The sequence below is a fragment of the Sorghum bicolor genome, chromosome 2 (assembly GCF_000003195.3).
Source record: "Sorghum bicolor cultivar BTx623 chromosome 2, Sorghum_bicolor_NCBIv3, whole genome shotgun sequence".
Classification (NCBI taxonomy): domain Eukaryota; kingdom Viridiplantae; phylum Streptophyta; class Magnoliopsida; order Poales; family Poaceae; genus Sorghum; species Sorghum bicolor.
In genome coordinates, this window is record NC_012871.2 from 59,891,109 (window position 1) to 59,918,334 (window position 27,226).

Sequence of the window (27,226 nt, forward strand, 5' to 3'; positions counted from 1 at the left end):
TGAGAAAGAGGGACTGCTGCGCCGCCGCACCTCGCTATCGTCGCCGGAGTGGATCGCGCCGCCGGCGAGTCACAGGGGGCCTCAGCCTCCTGAGGGCTACGTGGTGTCGTTCGCCAAGTTCCACCGCCACGGTCTGGGCGCGCCCCCGAGCCGCTTCATGCGGGCCCTCTGCTTCCATTATGGGGTCGAGCTCCAGCACTTCTCTCCGAACGCCATCACCGTAGCGGCGGTTTTCGCCGCCGTGTGTGAGGGCTTCCTGGGGATGATGCCGCACTGGGATCTGTGGCTCCACCTCTACAGGGGCGAGCTTTTCCACGCCCCCACCGGAAGCACGGGCGTAAGGAAGCCCGTGCGGGCGGGATGCCTCAATTTGGTGCAGAAGACGGGGAAGACGGACAGGCCGCGGGAGTACATCCCGGTAGGGTTGTCGACCAACCACGCCGGCTGGGACTCCCAGTGGTTTTACCTGCGGAACGACGACAACCTCCTGCCTTCCTACTCGGGCCGTCTGATCTTGGAGCGTCCAGCGGACTGGACATACGGCGTCGTCCAAGCTCATCAATCTCGGCTCGACCCCCTCCTCGACGCCCTGAAGAAGCTTCGCCAGGAGGGTTTGACCGCCGCTCTCGTCCTCTCGGCCGTCCATCACCGGAGAGTTCTCCCTTTGATGTCACGACCGTTGAGGATGGACGAGATGGGCCCTGGCGTCTCCTCTCGGGACCTCGAGGCGTGTCGGATGTCCAACGAGGCTCCGGCGGACGACGAAGTCGCGGCCTGAGTCAGGGCTGCAATCGCCGGTGATTTTCAGCCGGAGCATGTTAACGGCTTCCCCATGAGACCTGACGCAGGCTCGATCGATCTGGTACGCTTTCTTCTTGCGCGCAGCCTCGACTCTGGGTTTCCTTTCTCCCCTCTCTTTTTTCTAAGTCCACCTTAGTTTTGGCAGGGTCGGGTTGATGTCCGGTCCTCGAGGCCTCCGGTAAAGGAGGACGAGGTCGATCGTGACAAACGGCGCCAATCTGCCGAAAAGCTAAAGTCTGCGAAGGACTCTGCAAAGAAGGGGGAGAAGAAGAAGAACCTCGACCGCCAAGCATTAGAGGCGCGTCGAGCCAAATCCAGGCAGAGGCGGGAGCCTGAGGAAGAATCCCCTGATGATGATGACGATGATGACGAGGACAGCGACGACTCCGAGGGGATGGCGTCGCGCCTCGATCGGATTCTCGAGGGCCCACCTCGAGGGGACGTCGACGCCCGCCGGACGGAGGCGCCAGAGGAGGGTCCGAGCGGATCTCGTCGCCCCCGGGCCAACACCCCTCCCGCGCCCAAGGCGGGCCAAGATGTACCGCGCCCTCCCCCAGTGCCCCGGGAGAGCGGTCTGGCTAGGCCCCAGGCGTCGGGGCCGCTAACTCGTGGCCGCGCTGCGGCCTCTGAGAAAGGAGATGCCGGCTGTAGGAGCGCCAGTCCCGGCGCCCGCCAGGCGGGGACCGACGCGCCTAAGCCAGTGCCTGCCCTCGAGGGGCCTGGAGCCCCGACGCGGGGTGGCTCGAGGCCCACTGGTCGGGGTGGCGGAAGGCGAGCCGTTCTCCCTGTGGGGTAAGCCTTTTTGATGTTGCGGTTTTTTGTCTTCCCATTCTTCCACCTTTCCTCATACGCCAACCTTTTCTCAGGCTGAAGCGGACCCTTGAGCAGGCCCAACCGTCCATGGCAAAGAGGCTCAGAACGGGTGCCGCCTCCAAGGAACCAGGTTTGTAGTTTATTTCTGGGCGTTGCGATGTTCTAGTGTCGGTTATCATAACGTCTGACCCTTACCCTTTGTTTCGTAGGCTCCTCCAGCTCCCAACCTCCAGCCGGCATCGAGAGGGCTCCGTCTCGTCCCGCGGCTACTCCGTCGCCACCGACTCGTGATGAGGCGCCCCAGTCGCAAGCGTCAGAGGGAGCCCCCGAGCCCCCTCGATTGGGGGTCGAGGGGGAACCCATCACCATCAGCGATACGTCTGATGGCATCGAAGCGTCTGGGGGTGCTCGCCCTATGGAGGAGGAAGCGTCGACCCCCAACGTCGCGGGACGGATTCCCTGGCCTGCTGGCCTTCGAGCTCTCGAGGAGCAAAGGAAGATGGAGGAGGAGGAGGAGCGGGAGCGCGAGGCGACGCGGCCGTCACTGGAGCAGCAGCAGCAGCAGCAACCCCAGCCGGAGGAGCAGCTGCAACATCAGCGGGAGGAGCAGCAGCAGCAGCAGGGGCAGCAACAGCAGCAGCAGCAGGGGGGCCAAGAGGATGAGCCATTCGAGCCCCCGCCTCAAGGTTTGGCCGAACCGGCGCCACTGGCGCCGCAAGAGCCCGGCGATCAGGAGGCGGTGTACGGCCCTCCCACCCCAGCGTGGCTCCTCCCGGGGGCGCCTGCCGCGATCCGGGCAGAGCCGGGGCGAGCGGACGGAGTGGTGGCGCTCGCCTGTATGATGCGCACCCCCACCGACCCCGAGTCCGAGATCAAGAGGACGATCTACGGCATGGACGGGATCGCCCCAGGGTTCCTCCGGGAGCGTCGAGCATGGGAGGACCGCTTTCCCTCTGAAGAGGATGAGATTGGGTCGTCAGGGAACAAGGACGGTACCTGGAAGACGGTGGATGACGACGGGCGGTTCCCTTGCCTCGCCGACCTGTTCTTGCGCCACGGGGGTTCCCTCGAGACCGTCGAGAACTTTATCCGCGGCGTCAAGGCGCGGGCTGATCGGGAGATGGAGAACTGGTGTCCCGATCGGATTCGTATCCGAGCTTCCACCGACCCGTCCGAGCCCAATATCTTCCTCGACGACAAGAAGGAGGTCGAGAAGTGGGAGCATGTCGAGGAGCTCCGCCTTTGGATGAAGCACGTGGTGGGGCTCCTATCGGACGTCATCAACAACGGGCTCGGGCCTGCTTATTTTGTAAGTGTTTCTTGAACTCCAATCCCCATGGTGCTTTCTGGTTTCTGTATTCTAATCCATCCGACCCTTGATTCGCAGGATATGAAAGAGACCTCTCGCATCAAGTCCAGCTTCATACACGCCACGAGGGGCGGTTGGGAGCAGCTCCCCCTCCTCAAGGATCAACTCCTCGAGTCGCAGGAAAAGCTCCTTAAAGCTTACAAAGATCTCATAGCACTCGAGGAGGAGAAGAAGGCGAGGGAGGCTGCTTTGGCCGAGGCCCGAGAGGCCTCAAAGAAGACGGAGGAGGAGGCGATGCAGCTACAGGAGCGGGCTCTTACGGTCGAGGAGGCCGCGTCCAGAGCCCGGGAGGAGGCCCTGTCCTACAAGAGCGTCGTTGCGGACCTGGACAAGGAGAAGGGCCTTCTCAAGACCGACCTGGACTCCCTCCGCGATTCCTTCCAGAAGATGAAAGTGGCGTACGTGGACAGTGAGGTCGCAAGGGGTGCCGCCGAGGACGTAAAGAAGAAGGCCCTCGAAGACCTCGAGGCGGAGCGGGCTCGATCCCGCAGTCTCTCTGACGACGTCGAGCGCCTGAAGGGAGACTTGCTGGAGAAGAGTGGAGCCGTTGCTCAGGCTGGCAGGGTGATCGAAGATCTCCGCGTCGCCAATACTGAGCTGGCGCGCTCCAACAGAGAGATCGAGCGTGCCAACACCAGATTGGTCGGCGAGAACACGGCCCTAGAGGAGAGCATCAAAGGTATGTTTCTTTTGTCGAATTACTTTTTCGAGGTGTGCTTGAGTTTTTCCTAAAGCTTCTTTATATTGGCTTTTGCAGGGCTCAAGGACGAACTCCTGGCCGCCCAGGCCGAGGCTCGCAACGCCAAGGCTCAGCTCGAGGCGGAGGTTGCTTTGAACCGTCGAGTGCGGACGGCGATAAGTGATCTCTCGACCTCTTGGGAGGTCGAGCCTATGGATGAGTCGAGGGAGGACGCTCGAGGCGACGCCCTGGTCGACCAGTTGTGCTACATAGGCGCGACGCTGCGAGATCGGGTGCGGGACGCCCTCCACATCAGGGTGAAGCGGGCGATGGCGGTTGTCTGCTCGGGCTTCTCCTACGACATGGAGGTGGTGTCCCATGGCTTCGTCACCGACATCTCCAAGACCGACGCGGAGAACGAGGAGAGGGTCCATGCCTTGATCGACGACGCGGAGGCTCCTGGGGAAAGGTTGGCCAAGCTCTTCGAGCCTGAGGTGCTCCCTCCTGAGGCTAGCTCGGGCGGAGGCGAGGGCGGTGAGGATCGTGCCGCGGACTGAGGCCCCTGGGGCCCCTTGTATGATATTTTGTTGATTTTGTTGCTAAGCGATACGGTGTCTTTTCGTAATTGTTAAATGCTTATTTGTCTTTCCGCTCGAGGTCCTTTTATTTCTCTTTGTTCCTACGTTTGTATCCCTTGCTAGATCTTTCGTCAAAAAACAACCTCGATTACCTCAAGGGTAAGGAAGTGAGTAGAGTTTCCGTAGCCCGGGGGCGTGGGAGTTCTCCGGCTCGTTATCCCTCGGCCTTTGGGGGGCTCGAGGCGCCTTAGCTACTCGAACCGTGCAAGGTTTACTAAGTAAGAAAAGAAAACTTCTTGGTTTTTTCGACGCTTGGGGGGGGGTCGTCCCCCTGGTAGCCCCCGAGGGGGTGCTGACTATGATGGGTCATGGTCGGCATCCCCTTTTAACGTCGAGACTATGACTCGTAACTATTTTTGGCACAAAAAGAAATCGCTCGAGAGAAAGACTTTATTTATTCACGCGTTCGTTTACAAAGTCTTCGTACAAAATGTAGGAACGTAAGTTTAGGACTTCTAGGGGTAGAATCGACGTAGCTGTTCGATGTTCCATGCGTTGGTGAAGATTGCCCCCTTTTCGTCCTCCAATTTGTACGTTCCTGGCTTAAGGACCTCGGCCACCACATACGGGCCTTCCCAAGGTGGAGTCAGCTTGTGGCGTCCTTGGTTGCTTTGCCGGCGTCGTAGGACAAGGTCGCCTACGTTGAGGTCCCTCTTGCGCACGTGCTTGTCGTGGTAGCGTCGGAGTCTCTGCTGATATCTGGCAGAGTTGAAGAGGGCCATGTCTCGAGCCTCCTCGAGTTGGTCGACCGCGTTTTCTCGAGTTTCTTTGTTCGATTGCTCGTTGTAAGCCTTGAGTCGAGGTGACCCATACTCGAGGTCTGTGGGGAGGATAGCCTCAGAGCCGTAGACCATGAAGAACGGGGTGTATTTGGTGGCCCTGCTTGGCGTTGTCCTAAGGCTCCATAGGACTGAGGAAAGCTCCTCGACCCATTTCTTGCCGAATTTCTTCAATCGATTGTAGATCCTTGGCTTGAGTCCTTGCAAAATCATGCCGTTGGCCCGCTCGACCTGGCCGTTAGTTCGAGGGTGGGCTACTGCAGACCAGTTCACACGGATATGATGCTGATCGCAGAAATCCAAGAACTTTCTGCCGGTGAACTGGGTGCCGTTGTCGGTGATGATGACATTGGGGATCCCAAACCGATGGATGATGTCGGTGAAGAAGAGGACGGCCTGCTCGGAGCGGATGTTGGTGATGGGTCGAGCCTCGATCCATTTTGAGAACTTGTCAATGGCCACCAGCAAATGGGTGTATCCTCCCTTCGCCTTTTGTAGAGGTCCTATTAAATCGAGCCCCCATACCGCAAACGGCCAGGTGATGGGGATCATCTGAAGAGCGTGGGCGGGCAGATGCGTCTGCTTGGCGTAGAACTGGCACCCATGACACGAGCGTACGAGCTCGATGGCATCCGCCACGGTCGTTGGCCAGTAGAAGCCTTGCCGAAAAGCGTTCCCTACGAGGGTCCGTGGAGCGGCGTGGTGGCCACAAGCCCCCGAGTGCAGGTCATCGAGGAGTTTTCGGCCTTCTTCTACGGTGATGCAACGTTGTAAGACCCCCGTCGGGCTCCGTCGATATAGCTCATTGTCTTCGCCATAGATTACATATGATTTGGCCCGTCGAGCGATACGACGAGCTTCTGACCGGTCTTCTGGCAACTCGCCGCGGATAAGGCAGTCGAGGTACGGTGTGCGCCAATCGAATGGTCCACCTGGCCGTCGTTCTATCTCCATCATTTCTTCCATCATCAAGAGCGTATCGACAGCACTGGCTGGTTGGGCGGTGGTGGCGTCGACGCCAGCCCCCGTGCCTAGGTCGACGGATGGCTCATGAAGATCTTTTGAGAATGCATCAGGCGGCACCGTGCCTCTGGTCGATGCGATCTTGGCGAGTTCGTCGGCTGCTTCGTTGTAGCGTCGAGCGACATGGACAAGCTCGAGACCGTGGAACCTGTCCTCGAGTCGACGGACCTCCTTGCAGTACGCTTCCATTTTTGGGTCGTGGCAGCTCGAGGTTTTCATTACTTGGTCGATGACGAGTTGGGAGTCACCTCGGACGTCGAGGCGCCAGACTCCTAACTCGATAGCGATCTTGAGACCGTTGACGAGGGCCTCATATTCTGCGACATTGTTAGATGCGGCAAAATGAATCCTGATTATGTACCTCATGTGGACGCCCAAGGGTGAGATGAACAGCAGGCCGGCTCCGGTTCCAGTTTTCATGAGTGACCCATCGAAATACATCGTCCATAGCTCCGCCTGGACCTGGGTCGGGGGGAGCTGGGTGTCCGTCCATTCTGCGATGAAGTCTACCAGGGCCTGCGATTTGATGGCCTTGCGAGGCGCATAAGTGAGAGTCTCACTCATGAGCTCGACCGACCATTTTGCTATTCTTCCCGTGGCTTCTTTGCTCTGGATTATTTCGCCTAAAGGGAAAGACGAGACCACCGTGATGGGGTGGCCAAGGAAGTAATGCTGCAGCTTGCGACGGGCGAGGATTACGGCATAAATCAGCTTCTGGATTTGGGGATAACGCGCTTTGGTCTCCGAAAGCACCTCGCTGACGAAATATACTGGCCTCTGAACCGGTAACGCATGTCCCTCCTCCTGCCTCTCGACCACCACCGCCGCGCTGACGACCTGGGTCGTCGACGCGACGTAGAGGAGCAGCGGCTCTGCAGGTTGGGGTGGAACCAGGACTGGTGCGGAGGTCAGCGTCTTCTTCAGCCTTTCGAGTGCTTCCTCGGCCTCAGGGGTCCAAGAAAAGCGCTCGACCTTCTTTAGGAGTCGATATAATGGTAATGCCTTTTCTCCTAGTCTCGAGATGAAACGGCTCAAAGCCGCCAGGCACCCCGTGACTCTCTGTACACCCTTGACGTCTCGGATCGGCCCCATTTTCGTGATAGCCGAGACTTTCTCGGGGTTGGCCTCGATGCCGCGCTGCGAAACGATGTAACCTAGGAGCATGCCTCGAGGCACACCGAAAACGCACTTCTCGGGATTGAGCTTGATTCGGCTGGTGCGTAGGCAGCTAAAGGCAATCTCGAGGTCCTGGATCAGGTCTCCTCGTCGCTTTGACTTGACGACAATGTCGTCGACGTAGGCCTCGACCGTGGACCCTATATGTTCGCCAAACACGTGGAGCATGCAACGTTGATACGTGGCTCCCGCGTTTTGAAGCCCGAATGGCATGGTCACGTAGCAATACATCCCAAAAGGCGTGATGAAAGAGGTCACGAGCTGGTCGGACTCCTTCATTTTTATTTGGTGGTAACCAGAATATGCATCAAGGAAAGAAAGGGTTTCACATCCCGCGGTAGAATCGACAATCTGATCAATGCGTGGCAATGGAAAGGGAACTTTTGGACATGCTTTATTCAGACTAGTATAATCGACACACATCCTCATTTTCCCATTCTTTTTCTTAACTAATACAGGGTTTGCTAACCAGTCAGGATGATGAACCTCCTTGATGAATCCGGCCGTCAAAAGCTTGTGGACTTCCTCGCCAATGATCTTGCGCTTCTCCTTGTCAAATCGGCGCAACCGCTGCTTCACTGGCTTGGAACCGGCTCGAATCTCCAAGGAGTGCTCGGCGACTTCCCTCGGTATGCCTGGCATGTCCGAGGGACTCCATGCAAACATGTCGGCATTTGCACGGAGAAAGTCGACGAGCACAGCTTCCTATTTGGGGTCGAGGTCGGTGCTGATCGTCAGCACTTTGCCGTCGGAGTTGTTGGGGTCGAGCGGGATCTTCTTGGTTCCTTCCGCCGCTTCGAAGCTGCCCGCGTGGCGCTTAGGCTCAGGAGCCTCAGCGGCCAGGGCCTCGAGCTTCGCGACGAGCTCGGTGGAGCTCTCGACCGCCTCCCCGTACTCGACGCATTCGACGTCGCACTCGTACGCGTGCTCGAAGGAGGAACTGACAGTGATGACGCCTTTGGGACCGGGCATCTTCAGCTTCAAGTAGGTGTAGTTGGGTATGGCCACGAACTTGGCGTAGCCCGGGCGCCCGATGATGGCGTGGTACGTGCCTCGGAACCCCACCACCTCAAAAGTGAGGGTCTCCTTCCTGAAGTTGGCCGCTGTGCCGAAGCAGACCGATAGGTCAATTCGACCTACTGGCAGTGCCTTTTTCCCTGGCACGACGCCATGGAAACCGCCGGCGCTTGGCTGGAGGCGTCCTCTATCGATGCCGAGGAGGTCGAGGGTCTCGAGGTAGATGATGTTGAGGCTGCGGCCACCATCCATCAGCACTTTCGAGAGTCGGGTGTTGACGATGATGGGGTCGACGACGAGCGGGTAGACGCCTGGGGCGACTACCTTGTCAGGGTGGTCTTCTCGGTCGAAAGTGATAGGAATGCTTGACCAGCTAAGGTATTGGGGCACCGCCATTCTTGCTGCAAAGACTTCACGACGCTCCCTTTTGCGCTGCCTCGTGGTCAACTGAGTCGAGGGCCCGCCATAGATCATGTAGCAGTCGTGGACGGCGGGGAAGCCGTCGTCCTCTTTGTTGTCCTCCTTGCTGCCAGCCTTCTCTTTCTTGGAGTCATCACGCGTATCTTTTTTGAACTCCTGACTGTCGAAATGCTTTCTCAGCATACGACAGTCCTTGAGTTTGTGGTTGGCGCCTCCCTTATGGTAAGGGCACGGCTCCTCCAACATCTTGTCAAAGATGCCTCCATCCGGAGGGCCTCGAGGCTTCTTTCGATCCATGGCGGCGACAAGGTTGTCATCGGAATCTTCTCGGTGGAACTGCCGCACTTTCTGTTTCTTTTTGTTTTTCTTGAGGCCTCGACTGGGGGTCCCATCTTCATCGACGGGCTGCTTGCCTTTTCTTCCTTCTGAGCTGAAGAAGGCGCCGACTGCCTCTTCCCCTGCCGCGTAATTAGCTACTACGTCCATCAGCTCGTCGACGGTCTGAGGTCGATTGCGACCTAATTCCCGCACCAAGTCTCGACTGGTGGTGCCCGAGACAAACGCCAAGATGACGTCGTGGTCAGGGATGTGCGGCAGCTCAGTGCGCTGCTTCGAGAAGCGTCGAGCATACTCCCGAAGAGTTTCTCCTGACTTCTGCTTGCATCTGCTGAGGTCCCACGAGTTCCCTGGCCGTATGTAGGTCCCTTTGAAGTTACCCTCGAAGACTCTGACCAGATCAACCCAGTTGTGGATCTGATTGGCAGGGAGTTCCTCGAGCCATCGACGGGCGGTGTCAGAGAGGAAAAGGGGTAGCTGTCTGATGATGGCTCGATCATCACCTCGAGCGCCACCTAGCTGACAGGCCAGCCTGAAATCGGCCAGCCATAGCTCTGGCTTGGTCTCTCCATTGTACTTTGCGATGCTGGTTGGGGGTCGAAATGGATTGGGCAGGGGCGTGCTGCGAATCGCCCTGCTGAACACCCGTGGGCCCGGTGGCTCAGGGGCCACCCGGTCCTCGTCGCTGTCGTATCTCCCACCGCGATGCGTGCTATAACCACGCTCTTCCGCGTCTCCGTGCCGGCGGCGTCTATTTTCTTTGATGTCGTGCCGCGCGTCGTGTCGACGTTGATTGTCGGCAGGGAGGATGAGAGCGGTCTTTCTACCTCGAGGGGGAGGTTGTTGATGGACTGACACCTCCTCTTCGTTTAGAGGCTGTTCGTCGCGCTTCTCTGTGGCAGCTCCTCGTCGTCGAGACGCCGAACTTTCGGCTTGTTGAACCGCTGCCACCTGGAGCAATGTCTGTACTTCATCTCGAATGCGTCAGGCCTGGGAATTCGACGGCTCTGGCATGTTGCGTAGCAGCATCGTCGCTGCCACTACATTCTGGCCTGCTCGAGGGAAACGGCTGACAGGTTGCTCTGGCTCTGCGTCGCCGACGATCTGTCGATGTACCTCTCGAGCGCGTCTGCGGACACTTCCGCCCGGGGGGTAGGGCAGGTCTTGCTCGAGGATTTGCTCGAGCAGGACGAGGCGCTCGCGGTCTTCGTCGAGCTTCATTTTGAGCTCCCGCAGCTGCGCGAGCTGCGCGGTTCTGTCTTCCTGAGGGGGGGGGGGTCGACTTGTCCGTCGTTCCCAGGCGTCCTGGGGTCTTCTCGCGCCGCGGGGGCTCGACCCCCCGCAGCAGCATCCCGTGTCTCGTCAGTAGTTTCTACCGCCCCGTCGATGTGATAGCATTCCCTCGTAGGGTCATAGCTGTCTGTCTCGGAGTCGGAGTCCGGTTCGGCGGCGTAGAAACACCCACGTCCTTCCTCTAGCAATCGTTGCCTGAGGGAGATGATCGAGTATCGTCCGGGGCCTAGACGACGGAGGCCCCGTACTCGGGAAAGGTCCGGCAGCTCGGACGCCGGCTGCCGCGCTTCAGAGCTACGTGGGAGGACCATTGGTCTTTCTACGTACGTCTGGGCGTTTGGGCATATCGCCCTGGCGAGCGACGCCGCGGCGTTGTCCAACCCGAACGGCAGTGCCGCCCTTGGAGAGAACAACCCGTGTGGAAGTAGCCTAGCTGCGGTGGGGGAGAGCGCGCGAGACGCGTCCCCTCCCGTCGTCGCGCGGTGCTGAGTCGTCGTGCTTGTTGCTCCGTCACACGGTGCTGCCGACTTGTGGCCCACGTCCTGCCTCGCACGAGTTGTTGGTCGTGCCGAAGCAGAGGGGCCGCGGTGGTGCTGTCCGTGCCTCTTCTTAGGCGGGGAGGCGTGGTGGTGAGGGCGTCTCGGGGCCTTCAACCGTGCTGGCGTAGTGCGGACTCCTCCTGGTCCTTTGACTGAGAGCAAGATCATGTCGTAGCCGGAGCCCGTAGACATGAACTCGAGACTCCCAAACCAAATCACCGTGGAGCGCGGAAACGGCGAGGCAAGAGTAGCCATCCGGAAAGTAGTGGGAAATCGATGAAAAACACGCAGGACCCCTACCTGGCGCGCCAACTGTCGGTGTTTTCGCCCCTGGGGGTCACACCAACGAGTAAATTTGTATGCGTGCTCCCTTTCCCGGATGGTGATGCAAGAAGACACAGAGATTTATCCTGGTTCGGGCAAGAGAAGGCCCTACGTCCAGCGGGGGGAGAGAGTTTGTATTATCTTGCACCTAAGTGCTTGTACAGGGGCGAATACAAGCTTGGTATGAAGTGTGGAGCTCTACTACGTATGAGTGTGGCCTTGTGTTCTCGTGTCCCTCTTCTATTCCTGAGTCTCTCCTTTTATAGCTCCAAGGGGAGACACAGGGTACATGCGTAGATGTTAGAGTAGGGGTCGATAGCCGCATGGAGCGCCGACCTACTCGAGGCTTCCGTACGGCATGGCCTCGAGCCGTCCCATCTTGATAGCCCGGTGATGATTACGCGTGCTCCTGCGTTTTGCCCTGCCCGCCGCCTTGCGCTGGTTCTGAGGTCGCACGCTTGTACGGTATGGCGGCGGATCCGGCGGGGTAGCTGTGGTGTTGTCAGTCGACGCCCAACTTGTCCCTAGGGAGGGACCCTGTTCGGTCGAGGGTCGGACGCCGTGTAGTATGCTGATATCTGGAGCGCTGACCTTGGATGTCTCGAGGGGGTCCCGATTAGACGTTCCATCCTTGTTTCCTGCGTCCCGACACGCCCTGGGTCGTTCGGTGGGAAGGCTGCAAAAAGAACGATGGGACAGAAGCTTGTTCCCTATCACGCCTTCCGTGATCCGTGTGTTAGGTGGGGAAGCGTCAGGTGCGTTTAATGCTCCGGCCCGCGTGCGCGCGTCAGGCGGCGGACAGTGTCCTTGCGCTCGACGCCTCTCGGTTCGCTCGAGCCCGCTTCCGTTTTCGACGGCAGTTGTCGCTCGAGCCCTGACCGATTCGCTCGACGCTATTTCCGTCTTCGAGGCTGCGACCGTCGATGGCGGCGCATACGTAAGATTAGAGCGTCGAATTGAGGGTCTCGACCTGCGTACGGGCAATCTCATAATGCGCATCGCTGAGGGTACCCCTTACCGATACCCTCGACAGATTTGGACATTATAATAATTTTTCTATGTATCTTAACAATCTCAAATAAAGAAGTCATAAGCTACAAAACTGTAGATCTCATTTGTCTCTACTACTTTATTATGAAATTTTGCTTTGTAGAATTTCTCATAAAACTTATGATATTTTAAATGAGCTAACAGAAAAAAAATCATCCAATTGATTTGGCGGTAAGAAATATTCCACCAGTTCAGGCCTTGTTTAGTTCCCTAAAAAATTTTCAAAATTTTTCAGATTCCCCGTCACATCACATCTTTAGATGTATACATAAAGTATTAAATATAGATGAAAATAAAAAGTAATTGCACAGTTTGGTCGAAATTGACGAGACGAATCTTTTGAGCCTAGTTAGTCCATAATTGGATAATATTTGTCAAATACAAACGAAAGTGCTACTATTCCTATTTTGCAAAATTTTTTGGAAGTAAACAAGGCCTCAACTGGTGGTATGTACTTCCGCCGTTTTCTGATTCGGGGCTGGGTCGAATGAACTTCCCCCCTAGTAAAAAAAAAAAGCATCCTTAAACTTTAAAACCTCAACTTTCGTGAAAGTCTGTTTTTCATCTTTAAACTTTAAAACCGGGTAAAATACATCCTAAACTTTCAAAACCATGCATAACACGGTTACGAGTGGTTTTGAAGGATGTTTTGTCTTTTTCATTTTTATTTATTTCGGCTAAATATTTGTAAAATTATAGTAAATCACATAAAATTCATAAAATAGTAAATCTGATTTTGTTGGACTCAAAATAAGTAGATCTACACAATGAACATATAATATGGTATGCTTTAGTAGAAAGTTTTTGTTGTAGCTTTAGATCTGTGTTTTTCTATAATTAATTAGAATAGTTCATAGCTATAGCTTATATGGTCCAATTATGATGAATTTTTTATGTTGGGCTAATTATTATATGTTTAAATTATGGTAAAAATATATAACTCATTAGATCATGTATAACTTAGTTATAGATTTATTAAGATTTAACAAGCATAAACCTAAATAAATCTATAACTAAGTAATTCATGATCCAATGAGTATGAAATTTTTTTACTACAACTCAATCATAGAATAATTAGCCCACCATATAAATTTCATCACAATTGGACCATATAAGCTGTAGCTATAATTAGTCTAATTAATTACAGAAAAGTATAGATCTAAAGCTGCATCAAAAAAATTTATACTAAAATATACTATATTATATATTTAATGTGTAGATCTACTCATCTGAAGTTCAACAAAATTGAGTCTCTATTTTATGATTTTTATGTGATTTACTATGATTTTTCAAAAAAAAATCAGCCAAATTAAATAAAAATAAAAAGACAAAACCGCTTTCAAAACCAGGTCAAGGATGTAATGTTCACGGTTTTAAAAGTTGAGGGATGTATATGATCTGGTTTTAGAGTTCAGGGATAAAAATTAGACTGCGGTGAAAGTTAAGGGACCTAAAGTGGATTTTTTCCAAAAAAAAATAGTGAAATTGTCAAGATGGGCCACAGCACATAATCTTTCCATGGGCTAAATTTCACTTTTTCTCACCAGAGGGATACCGTGCAGTTTCTCGTTCGGATGAAAGAGGAAGTGTCACAGGGAGAGAAAGAAAATAAAAGAAAGAGTAGTAGGTGCCCAACAGATCAAATTCAGCCGTAGCAGTTAATCTCCGAGGCCCGAATAGACAGGTTCCGCGTTATGCAGGTCGAAATCGAATCACACTCTGTTTACACTGTACAGTAGGCCTAGGGCGAGGCAACACGCGAAATGTCACCAACACGTATGGCTCGTGTGTGTGCACCCGTGTCGCGCTAGCCCCCCCGTACGAGTAGGACAGCGCCGGCCCGGACCGGGATCACGAGACTCCGCGTAAAGAGTCAGACCGACCCGCAAGCACTCATCCTACTCTATCGCCCGGCGTTGACGATCGCGGTAGCTTGGGCCCTGACACGATCATCGAAAGCGGCAGGCCATGGAAAAAAAAAACCCCCACCATGCAAACTTGTGAGTCACTCGCCGTGGCAGGGCAGTGCACGCAAAACCCCAGAAAAGAAGAGAAGAGCACGTACACGATTACACAAAATCCGGCCTTCTTGCACCTGGTCCTCATGCTGATTTGGGGAAGGTTCCGTGACAGGCCGATCGATCGGGTCTGCAACTGCAAAGCGCTCGTCACCAGGATTTTGCTGTCACGGTTACCCTGATTTGCTACTTTGCCAGGTCTCACCTCCAGTACGGTTGCATTGCACTAGGTATACTCTCAAGTCTGGACGAGTAGTGACGACGCAGCGTCGTAGAGCAGGAAAAGGGAAGGTATACCTTCAGCGCGTCGAGGGTCGGCGATACCTACACTACTGTCATTTTCGTTCGTTTCTTCTCACCGCCAGCGGCCGGGCCGGTGACGCGGTGCGTGTGTGTGTTGTTGTATATCCATATGACCATATATCTGCCTGCAGTGCAGAGGTCGTTACCAACTTGAAGACCGCCAACGTTCATTGACAGCGACTCAGAGCTCCAACGCGTCAAATGATGAAAATCTTGCAAACTCCAAGCCCACGAAAAGACACTGCTACTTGAGAGGCTACCATCGAAAAAACACGTTTGAAACACGAAAACGAAACTAAAACCAAACCAAACCAAGCCAAGTCTGAGTACCTGGTCAATACGCTTGCGCGTGCACTCCCTCCATTTTCCACTCCAACCCGGCCTCTCCACCCAAAAAGCCCACGAACTTTCCACGGTTCCTTCCGAGTTCCGTTTCCTTCGGCGCCGCCCCTCCAAATCCCCCAACCCAACCAAGGAAGGGCTACAACTACAAATACGCCCGCCCACCACGCCCCCAAAACCATCAAACCGCACCGTGTCCAGCAGCCCCCTCAAAACCCACGGTGCTTTCAGGCAGCGACGAACCGGCGGCGACCCCCACCCGTCCACCCGCCGCCACTCCGTCCAGCGATGGCGTTCCGGCTGAGCAACAACCTGATCGGGATCCTAAACTTCATCACCTTCCTGCTCTCGATCCCGATCCTGGGCGCGGGGATCTGGCTGGGCCAGCGCGCGGACGGCACCGAGTGCGAGCGGTACCTCTCCGCTCCGGTCATCGCGGTCGGGGTGTTCCTCCTCGTGGTCTCGCTCGCGGGGCTCGTCGGCGCCTGCTGCCGCGTCACCTGGCTGCTCTGGGTCTACCTCCTCGCCATGTTCGTCCTCATCCTCGTCCTCTTCTGCTTCACCGTCTTCGCCTTCGTCGTCACCAATAAGGGCGCCGGGGAGGCCGTCTCCGGGAGAGGGTACAAGGAGTACAGGCTTGGGGATTACTCCAACTGGCTGCAGAAAAGGGTCGAGAACACCAAGAACTGGGACAAGATCAGGAGCTGCCTTGAGGATTCTAAGGTCTGCAAGAAACTGCAGGACAAGAACGAGACCTTCACGCAGTTCATATCTTCCGACCTCTCCCCCATCGAGGTAATTATTTATTTGTTTATTATTCATTCACGTCAAAACTTAGATCGATTTCTTCCTTCTTTTAGTAATACGTATATATTTTTGCTTAATAATCACCGAGAGAAACTCTATTATCCTTATCCATCTGCATCCATAAACAGACAGATTAAAGAAGATGATCTTTTCATGTGTCGTTTTTTTGTAACTTTTAATAGTGGTTGAGGATTGTGATGTGTCATTTTGGAAGCTAATCTGCTAATGTCAAACACTAAGACGAAAATGTTATGTTAACTTCTGAAACGCGAAACCTTATTACTAGCTGATGATGGTTACCTGTACGGTTGTGCATCTTCATCAGACGTGCATAGTTTGAACTATCTGAAAACAGTGCATCAGACTTAGCGTTGATTTTGTCAAAGGATTACTTGCTATTGTAGTGGTTTCTTCAGTCCCAATCAACTATTAGTACCTGCTCCCAATGCTCTGACCTTTGCATTATTGGAGCAGGAATTTTCGTTCCTAGCACATGCCTACATTTCAACGCTCTGGTGCACTTTCACCGGACTTTTAGGTTGAAGCATCCAATCATTTCACGATACTGCTCCATTTGGAACCGATGATCAACAAAATTAAATTAATTTTACTTGTATATATTCTTCATGTGACTGGTTTTGCAAGTTTCCAGTCGTCATACCCATGAGACATGAGTAGTATACGTAGCTCTGTTTCAAATTTAAATACTAATCTCTTTCTTTCAAATGCAAAGACTCATGTGTTTGTTTCAAATTCAAAGACTCATCCTGTACTGTACGTCTTCTCCCTCTGCAGTCTGGCTGCTGCAAGCCCCCCACCATCTGCGGCTACACCTACGTCAGCGGCACCAACTGGACGACGCCCGCCAACGCGACGGCGGACCCGGACTGCCAGACCTGGAGCAACTCGGCGCTCTGCTACAACTGCCAGTCGTGCAAGGCCGGCGTGGTGGCCACGGTGAAGCGGGACTGGAAGCGCGTCGCCATCGTCTGCATCGTCTTCCTCGTCTTCATCATCATCGTCTACTCCGTCGGCTGCTGCGCCTTCAGGAACAACCGCAGGGACAACGCCTACCGCGGCGGCTGGAAGGGCGGATACGCCTGATCCAATCCACCATCGTTTGGGGTTGGAGCAGAGCTGGGGCTCGATCGGCCGCGCCGCCCTGTCACCATGCACGCTCGCTCAGTGCTCTGCTCCCTGTCTCGTCGTGGTCACTGCCGTAGTACATGTTTAGTAGGCTCGTCGATGTAGCTCTGTACAGGTGATGGAGATTATTGTTACCGCCGACTCTTATCGTCTTCTTAGTTACATTATTATCCTATTATGATCAGATCAGCTGTAGGTTTTGTATACGCTGTTCATTGATTCGTCAGACTGCTATTTTTCATATATATATATATGGATGCCTTTATTTTACCAGTTACTTTCGTTTAGGCCTGGCTTTGTCCCGAGTGGCCTGCACCTTTGATTGTTCAGTGTTCCACTTTCTTTTTTTTTTTTGAGCAATTATTCCACTTTCTTTTCGAAACTCTGGATTCAGGCATCATCTTCCGAGGATGCATCGGACCAAACTGAATGCAGCTATTGCTTCTAAAACCAGCACATCTCACAAGGTACATATATCCTAAAACACATATCACAAGATGCATATATATATCCGAAAACGGAAGAGGATTATACCAAGCTAATTAGTGCTCTTTTCAAGAGCTCTGAGTCAATTTTCAACTCTGTTTGCTCTCCATGATATTACCTACTACAGTACCTCAAGTTGTTGAGCTAACTACCATTTCCGGTTCTGAAACCACCATTGCACTTATCTCTGTCCTTCCCACACATTAGCACACGGTTTTCGCGAGGTTGCTACTGACGAATGACGATTCCTGACTTGTAATACCATTTTCCACGATGAAGTGAAGTGATATATCAAAGAAAGGAAGACGAAGGCTTTAAAGTCTTCAACCATGACGAGCGACATGAAAGCTGTGGTCCTGTGGTGTCCCATGCCATGACCATGAGAGGCAAGTCCAGCCTAACGTGTTCCTCCGGAAATATCCACCTCTTTCCACTTCCACTGTGTCTTGCTTGTCGTCTTCGATGAGCGATTAATTCTATCCTGGCTAGTGGGCATGCATGCTTAAAACTGGACTAGGTCCATGGCAAGAATCATCTTCCACTACGTTCCTTGCCAGTTGAGAAATATCTAGTAGTGTCAAATACTAGAGACAGTGATCGATTGAATATTAGGTGCTAATAGGGAGTTTAATTGGTCCAAAGGATAAAGTACTTCACATTTTCTCCGTTTGCAAATGGAATGAATCGATCTAGCTATCATCATCTTACTTCTAATTAGTACTTGTAAAGTAGTTTTTTTTAATTAAATTTATAGAATAAATTTATGATACACTATCTCATCTAGAATGCAATATTCATCAAACCAAACCCTTTCCCAAAGGATGCTAAAACTTATATGGGCTGGCAAGAGAGTAACTTTAATAGATTGTGAGAACACATGGGCTGATGCGTCATACAGCTGCAAATGTGTAAATGTGGTGGTTGTTACTGATTCCAGAAGTGGCGATGACTATTGGCCAATTGCTGGTGCGCTTGGAAATATCTGGAGGGGTTGAGACTGATGATTTGATTTTGCAGAAAATGAAGTGAGAGAGCCGGCACTATATTGTTCGATGGGACATGTCACTAGATGATCGAGCTTGTTCGCTTATCTGAAAAACCATGGCTAAAAGTACTATTCACTAATTTATTATGAAGAAAAACACTGTTAAATAGTTAATAGATTCAATACATAAGTTCAAGTAAGTTCAAGTGAGCAAATTTGATACTCCATGACCTCAGTTCGGAGGCAACCTTGGCTACAAAAAATAAGCCTTCTCTTTAATGCAACATACTACTCTAAAACCACACATTGCTAACGGTTAATAAAATCTGATTTTCCAACATCCAAATATCAGAGAAGTCTATCTTCAACTCTAAAACCACACATTATACAAACATCTAACGACTACTCAACCAGACCAAAAGAGAGAGAAGAAACCACCCCCCCCACCCCCACACACACAACAATATAATTTTGCCCTAATTTTTATTCCATATGGTATTTATGTGGTGTGGTTTTCATACATCAGGTACTGGTTTGAAGTTCTTTTTTATGAAACATGATTACAAACACAATCACTCATCTATATATATGCACTTCTGTGAATGCACACACATGTAATCTACTCCTTTGAGGACGTCGCGTGAATGATCGGCTACCACTTATAAAACAACACCGTAAAATCCTACACTAAATATAGTAAAATGCAAACAACCATGTTAAGTTGAGGTCTTGAGTCTAAGTGGACAAGTTCTATGACAAGAAACTCAACCAGCTAATGCTCAGTCCACTATCCATTTGAAGTTGAAGGTCAAAAACAGAACTTTTGTGATAGTTGAATCTTGAAATATAAACTTCGCCCTTAATAGAGTTTTAAGGATGAACGTAGCCGAGTCAGCACAACAATTGACAGCTCTACTACCATCATAACCATGCACCATGCTTCTCCAACTCGCGCTCAACCTACTACGCCACTACCATGTAATCGCTCGGAGCCTAGCACGACAGCCATGAGCCAAACTAGGCCCACTACGGACGGGATCAATCTAGAGCCTATTTTGTCGACGCCTTTGTCATCAGAATGAAGAGGATGAACGGCCTAGGGTCCTAGGCTGGGGTGGAGGGTAGTGGAGGCAAAACTGGGACTCCGTCCCACCTTGATTGACAAGAGTTTAATGACCTATAGACCTATAGCAGCTGAACTGTATATATCTAAAATATGTCACCATGACTTGATACTGAAATGGACAATTTGGCTCCCCTCTTGCTATTGAGCCACGCTCCGCCACTGATCCTAGGAGGTTTATGAACATTGGGGTGCACACCGAGTAGAGAATGGTGAAGGTGGCAACTTTCAACCTTCTCAAGCTCACCCCACGCTTGAACCAGGCTACAGAGCTCAAGAAGCTTTGTTGCGGTGATGCTAGATACTCCCTCCGTCTAAGAAAGAATATACTTATTAAATCCATGCCAATAAAAAAAACTCAAGTTTGATCTAGTTTATAGTAAATAATATTAGTATTTATGTCTTCAAGTTACATTTATTATCAAAATATATTCTATAACTAATTTAATGGTACTTGTTTTATATCATGAATGATAATAATTGTTTATATAAATTTAGTCAAAGTTCAAACTATTTGACTTCTCAAAAAGAGAGAATTGCATTCTTTCTTGGATAGAGAGAGTATAAGTCTTCAAATTGCCATGGGTGCACCAATAATGCATAACTGAGTGATTCAAGGAATCATGTGGATGACCTCATTGACCATGGGTATGCGATAAACACAACTAACATGTGGCTCCCTCTTCGCCAATTGTAATCATACACTTTGCATAGGGTATTGTACCAAAATATCTAAGGATACGGTGCGCATCTAGGAGTGGGCTCTTTGATATGTCTCCCCTCAATAGCCTATAGGAGTGCTTTCAAGACCACGCTCCAAGTATGGATATAAGATTCAACTCGCGAACTTGGATATTGGTATGTCGTTTTAACCGTTGGTGCTAAAAATACAAAGAATTCCAAATATTCTTTTTTTTTTGAACTTGTTATAATATAACTTGTGGGTGTGCATGCTCTTGTGTATTATGCCCCGCGGGGTAAAAATGCGGGTATAATATTTTACTCGATAGATAATTTCGTTGCAGCTGGGGTATTTACTCTGTCTGCACTTTACCCGACCCCCCGCTCCAAGTGGGCTACCTCCCCTACTATAGCATCCCCACATTTGAAACGTTGGAAGTTTGAACCATTAACAAGTTTGAACATGCAGTTATCATGTTCTCAAATAGAGATTAGCATTCGTCGTCGTCGGTAGCAATGGTTCTGAAAGATCGATTCGAGTCTGGATGCAATCCGCATCTACCGTCTGCTTGGAATCACTGGGTTGGAGATCTCCGCCCTTCGTGTCATCCGCTTTACCCCACAGCACGACGTACAGCCCAACGATGATGGTAACTGCACCTAAGACGCTGCACAAGAGAGAAAAAAAACACTGATATCACTGCCGATCTTTTTTGAAAAAAAAGAGGAATTTTATTCCTATCTCTGCAAGAGTTTTGCACACAACCAATTCTTATTAACGGTTGATACTTGTCTAGTGAGTAACTGAGTATAGTGGAAGCAAGCATACCTTCCAACATGGAGTTGTTCATGCATGAAGAGCGTGGATAATATTGCTGTGATCACGGCACTCAGCGGCGTAAAGATGGCGCTGTAGAGGGGTCCTTTCACGGCTATGCACCATGATTGGAGGAAAAAGTTGGCGCCAGACGCAAACACACCCTACAAAATTTGTTCAGTTTTTTCATCACTGTATGCGATGCAATTCAAACCAATGTGGCAATGTGTAGACGACGGACCAGCGATCCAGGTGAACTTACTCCATACAAGATGCAGGGGAACTCCCAGAACGAGGTAAGCTTCCAAATCTCCAGGTAATTGGGCTCCAGGAAGAGCGCCATGGCCGCGCATTGCAAGGTCGCTAAGAAGCACATCCAGGTGGCTAGAGACAGAGGATCAAGGTATGATTTGCAGACCGGCACCTGAAACCATTCGTCAACTCTCAACCACAGTGATGATGTATCGAATGAATCTTGCCAAGAATGGTCCTGTCATTGCAATCATGCAGTTGTTGTACCTGCAAGATGTACCAGATGGAGACGCAGATAGCATTTCCCACGAGGTAGATGCCTCCTTTGACCCAGTCTTTGTCGCTGTCGCTGGTCGCCGAGAGAAGAGCCGCGCCGAGGAGCCCTGGGCCCTTGAAGAACGCCATGAATGCTGCTCCGGCGAGGCAGATGGCGGTGCCGGCGATCTTGGCCACGCTCCTCAAGCTTCTGATATCCACTTTCTCTAGCCTGCGAGCCGGACGGAAGAAGGCGGGAGTAAGAATTTGGGCTGCTACACACGGCGACGGCGAGGCCTTGGAATGTTCCTTTCTCGTCGCAGGGCCGGCTAACTGTGCCCACAAAGCAAATAAACCCATCTGTAAGAGGCCTGGTTTAGTTCACCCCAAAACTAAAAAGTTTTCAAGATTCTTCGTCACATCGAATCTTGCGGCATATACATGAAACATTAAATATGGACGAAAACAAAAACTAATTACACAGTTTGTCTGTAAATCGCGAGACGAATCTTTTAACTCTAGTTAGTCTATGATTAGACAATATTTGCACAAACAAACAAAAATGTTACGGTAGCGAAATTCAAAAAGTTTTGACATCTAAATAAGGCCAGAGTCTGTTCTGGCCCAGTAGTCTAAAAAACGCGAAATGGTAGGCCCAACTTTCCTCGAAAACAAAACAAAACAGAGAGAAAGGGGAAAGAAAAGGAAGAAGAAAGAGAACACTGTACACAGTCACGTACCCGATGACGGCGGCGATGGCGAAGGTGATGCCGGGGGCGAGGTTGGTGGTGGCCCTGGCCATGGACGGCGAAGCCAGGTGGAGGCCCTGAAAGTAGAAGTATTGACCCGTCGCGCTGTCCCATTCCCGGCGACTGAATCAGAAATCAGAGGAAGGCATGCATTGACGGGAGGATCACAAGTAACTGATGACTCCTCACGTTGCTAGGGAGGCCGCGAAGAGGAGCGCGAAGCCCCGGGCGCCGACGGCCATGGGCCGCAGCGTGCACCCCCTGGTGGCGAGCGACGCGAGGAGGAGCGTGGCGGCGGCGATCCCCTGGCGGTAGGCGACGAAGACGATGGGGCGCATGCCCAGCCCGTACGCCGTCTTGAGTGCCACGTCCACCAGCGCGTAGAAGAGCTGCACCAGCACCATCCCCACGCTCGGCCCGCACCGCTCCACCCACGGGGCGCCGGCCATGGCGCGCGACAGCGAGCGAGATGCGAGAGCACGGAAATGTTGGGGGGCGCAGAGATCAGGAGGCGCCTCCTATCTCGAATTCTCGATCCGCCGCTTCGCTAGGTAAGTAGGAGCATCCATGTGCGCGCGTCCCCCTGCGCGCTCGCGGACAAACAAGCAGCTAGATAGCCGGCTGCCCGCGCGCTGAGGAGTCAGCTGCGCCGTCACTCTTGCATTTGTTTACGGCCGATTGTTTGTTTGTTTGTTTGTTTTCTCCTGTGGAGTTCCGTGGTCAAACCAAATCGTTGAGATAGAGAATTGACGGATATATGCAAGTTAATCATGCATGAAATATTCTGCTGGATCTCGTCATGAACTAGTTCATGCCGGTGTTGCATATGAAATTATGAATCGATCTGAATATATAATTTTTTTTTTGAGAAGTGATCTGAATATATAATCGATTGATTACCAGCAAACTTGGTCGATTTCTCTTCTTCTTCGTTGCCCGGATGACATCGCCGTCTTACAGAGTTACAGGTAGCATCTCCACCACATGTTCTGCCAGCAGCCAAGCACCACCACACACTACTCTATAGCTACTGTACAATTGTATATCCACAGTCCTTGTCGCATTCAACACCTCATCAGCTTATAGATTTCTTTTACTTCTTACTATGTAGCTTAAGAATGGCACGCAACACTTTCATTTTCACAGCTACAATTGCCTCCGGATATACAGCAACCAAAAAGAATTACTCTGTTCCATGGATCAGTTGCGTGCTTGTGCACGCTCCCTGCCCTGCCACGAGAGGTGCAGCGAGAGTGTTCTCAAGATCAAGCTGAGAGTGAGAGTGAAGGTGCGGCTCCACCTCCACGTCCGCCGCCGCGGCCTTGGCGCAATCTTTCCTTCTCAGAGCCGGTGGTATCCTCCCCGTCCTGGCGTCCTCTGCTTTGCCCCACAAGACGATGTAAAGGCCAGCGATGACGGCCGCAGCCCCTACCAAGCTGGACGGACAGCAAAGAAACACAAAACCAATCAGTTCTTGGCGCCATCACTCCCTGATCCAAGAACGGTTTGTTGCTTGATAACAACGCCAAAGAACTGAAGGAACAATCAGGTATGGTATATTCAGGTCTGTCTTTTTCAGAGGAGGAGGAGGAGGAGAGAGCGTGCCTTCCGACGTGCAGCTGTTCGTGGAGAATGGCGGCGGAGAGCGCGGTGGTGAGCACGGTGCAGAGCGGGGTGAACATGGCGGAGTAGAGAGGGCCCCTCACCGAGATGCACCACGACTGCAGGTAGAACACCGCACCAGACCCAAACACGCCCTGCACTCACGACGAGTCTGTTTGTTAGCCAACAAGTTCGGTCTCATCTTCCGATTGCATAGTAGTTCCTGAAACGGAGTGGCACTGACCGCGAAGGCGTAGCAGGAGAGCTCGAAGAGCGAGTGGATCCTCCACGCGCTACGGTCCGGCAGCAGGAAGAAAGCGACCACGGCGGATTGCAGGGTGGACAGGAAGCAGGTCCAGGCCGACAGGCACAGAGGATCCATGTACCGTTGGCAGATAGGACCCTGGAAACAAAATTACCAAGCCTTTTCTTGTACAAGTAGTAAAATTCTGACGGTTGTTTAGTCTAGGCATATAATGGTCGCATAGGGGATTCACCTGCAATATGAGCCACAAGGACCAGCAGGAGCTGCTGCCGACGAGGAAGAGCGCACCCATCACCCAGTTGTCGCTGCTAAACTTATGCAGAATCATGGACGGGTCACTGAGAAATTGCATCGGCAGCTTTGGACCTTTGAAGAACGCGATGGTGATGGCTCCTCCCACGCAGACAGCCGTGCCTAAGATCTTAGCCGTACTACTTACTTCTCTGATGTTCACTCTTTCCTGCCTTTTGATGAATTTCATGCAAAGATTGACATTAGCACTAACATTAGCAATGCTTTTCTCTGGCCTAGAAAATTACAGTCAGGGAAAAACGTCTCTCAAAAGAAGCAAATGTCAATTCCAAACACGCTAGATGGAATGGTTATTTAATGTTAGAATTTATATGAATAGCTCCCCTAAATTCATACGAAGAAATCCTAATAAATTTCAAAAACCCAATACATGTGTTCATTAATGGGCTTTAATGTTTAAACCCATAAGTAGAGGTGTGAGGTATAATATCTATTAGTACTATATTGCTAACTGATGTGGAGGCATATATATTGGAAATTGCAATTGCAAAAATCCTAAGGTAGTATTTTCGTCTTCTTGCTATTGTGCTGTCGGCGGCCGTAGTCTCTCTATCCTGACCGTCTGCATGTACCGGTGTTCGGGAGAACAGGTTCAGGATAGGACGAATAAGATTTTTGGAAAACGCTCTTCACGCGACTGCTCTCGACTTCTATGGCGGGTCGTCTACCATCCAACGGCGTCCCCACCAGCACCTTCATCACCTGCGATGATGTCTCTCTCTAAGGTACACACCTTGTGAACTAATGTATCGGTTGATGTTGTTTAATCTAACTAGTAGATGATCTATGATTACACTAGTTCTTGTATTCATGTTGTTAAATTATGATAGTATACGAGCTATGCTTATACCAGTTTTCTGAGATCTTCATGATTTATATTCTGGTTTTAGTCTAAAAATTGCTAATTATTTAATCTTTATGATGATACTTTTTTTTAATAAAAGGAACAACTTCTATCTAATCAATGGTCTGTAATTATTATCTTGTGCTGAATAAAAAGAAGAAATAGATAGAAAAAACACTCCTGAATCTAGTCAATTATTCAGATGTGCCCATAAAAGTAGGATTTATGTACATGTGTTCATTAAAGTGAATATGCGTGCATTATTAGTGTCTGCATTATACTGTATAATTCTTAAAAAAAACAGCCGTCCTAATGAGCGGAGAGGAGTAACATGAACCCATGATGCATTGCTGTACAAGTTTAATGAACCAAAAATGTATTTTTAGAGCTCGTGGGGATATACCCCATCCAAAGTTCAGTGTTGATGATATATTTAGCTCTTTTATTTAGGAATCTGTGGCAAATCTGCAATAGGTGATAAGCATTAGTGAATTTAGCAGATTAAGAAACAAAATGTAGTTTTCTATTATTATAATTGAGTTGTCTGTAATGGTTGGTCGAAAGTAGAGATCGAGACCAAACGGCACTGCACACAGTGATCGCCTGATCGCAAAAGACAAAGATAGTATGCAATGCATGTGAGTTGCTAGGTGACACGCCATCCCATGTCATCATAGAGACTAATATAACAAGCAAGCCTTGTGTTCGTTAGTGGCCTCAGATCATTGGCTAGTCATTGTAACTACGATCCCTCAAAATAACCTATCGAGCAACTGTTGTGCAAAAATACACCTAGAACTACTGACAAATAGTTCAAACTCTAATATCTTCTTAATGGAACACTTTTCTAGTTACTCACCCAACGGCTACTGCCATGACGAAGGTGATCGCCGGTATGAGGTTCGTCATGGTCGTGGCCAGCGACGACGTCCCCAGGTGTAACCCTTGGTAGCACAGGTTCTGATTCGCTGTAGCTCTGTTGCACAAAGAAACTGTCAGAGTTGCCAACTGCCAAGAACAGAGGAAGCATGATGTTCGAGCGAGCAAGATTTTGTTGAGAAGCTAACAAGAATTTATAGGTACTCGCACCCAAACAAAGCCGCCAGAAACACCAAAAGGAAAGCTTTCATTCTCATTCCCACTCTCATCTCCTTCAGCCTCGCCCTGATGAGTTCAGACATTAAATAATCACAGCTACTAAGATCACACAAGCGGTTGGGGAAGAGAAAGAAGAGCAGCAACACTGGTGGATCAACTCGTATCGTACCGATTGGCGATGATGGCTATCGGGGCAAGGACAAGGGTGGCGACGGCCTGCCTGTAGACGACGAAGACCATGGGGCTCATGCCCCGCCCGAACGCTGCCTTGACCCACAGCGTCATGGCCGCGAAGATGCACTGCGTCGTCACCATGGCCACGCACGGCTTGTAGTTGTAGCCCTCCGCACCCGCACGGGTGCCTCCGCCGGCCATGTTGGGCCAGGCACTGGAGTGTGTCGATCTGCGCGCGCGCCGGAGCTGAGAACGAGGGACAGAGAAAGGGGAGGAGGAGTTGGAGGAGGAAGAGTTGCAAGACCGTGCTATGGAACTGTCTTCATCTGTGGTGGCCATCACCCATCAGAGCCAGCCCCAGCCAGGCTTTGTAAACGCCTGGCCTGGGGGTGGAGTGGGGGGGAACAGGGGAATCATCGCATCAGAGTGACTACATCGTACGGTTGGCAGATAGCCATGCACCGCCCACCGCCACCCAAGACGTCTTCTTTGCCGATTTGGCGACAACCAGGAGATATCGATTTATTTCATTAAGAATTTAATGCTGTATATAAATATTAGTGCATATCTATTACTCCCTCAACTTATAGAGTTATTCTAAGTCAAACTTTTAAAACTTGGACAATTAGTGTGGTCGCTCTCTTTTGTTGGGATCTCCTCCGTAGGAATCGGGCGGCACCCTGTTGACGAGGGGGGTAGATTGTGCTGCC

At 51.2% G+C, this 27,226-nt stretch overlaps 2 protein-coding genes across 2 annotated transcripts; one reads left to right on the forward strand and one right to left on the reverse strand.

The window, feature by feature from the left end:
* Window positions 15,063-17,146, forward strand: LOC8056001 (tetraspanin-8). Its single transcript, XM_002460197.2, has 2 exons — window positions 15,063-15,715; window positions 16,523-17,146. Exons 1-2 carry the CDS (start codon window positions 15,209-15,211, stop codon window positions 16,829-16,831), a joined length of 816 nt encoding a protein of 271 aa, XP_002460242.1. The 5' UTR covers window positions 15,063-15,208; the 3' UTR covers window positions 16,832-17,146.
* LOC8056002 lies at window positions 20,409-27,017 on the reverse strand. The gene is made up of 13 exons (XM_021453541.1): window positions 26,512-27,017; window positions 26,334-26,408; window positions 26,104-26,220; window positions 24,321-24,552; window positions 24,068-24,226; window positions 23,827-23,978; window positions 23,408-23,657; window positions 22,411-22,725; window positions 22,213-22,326; window positions 21,485-21,805; window positions 21,228-21,389; window positions 20,978-21,129; window positions 20,409-20,816 (listed from the first exon to the last, which is right to left on the reverse strand). The coding sequence occupies exons 1-13, from the start codon at window positions 26,853-26,855 to the stop codon at window positions 20,621-20,623; spliced, it is 2,589 nt and encodes an 862-aa protein (XP_021309216.1). The 5' UTR covers window positions 26,856-27,017; the 3' UTR covers window positions 20,409-20,620.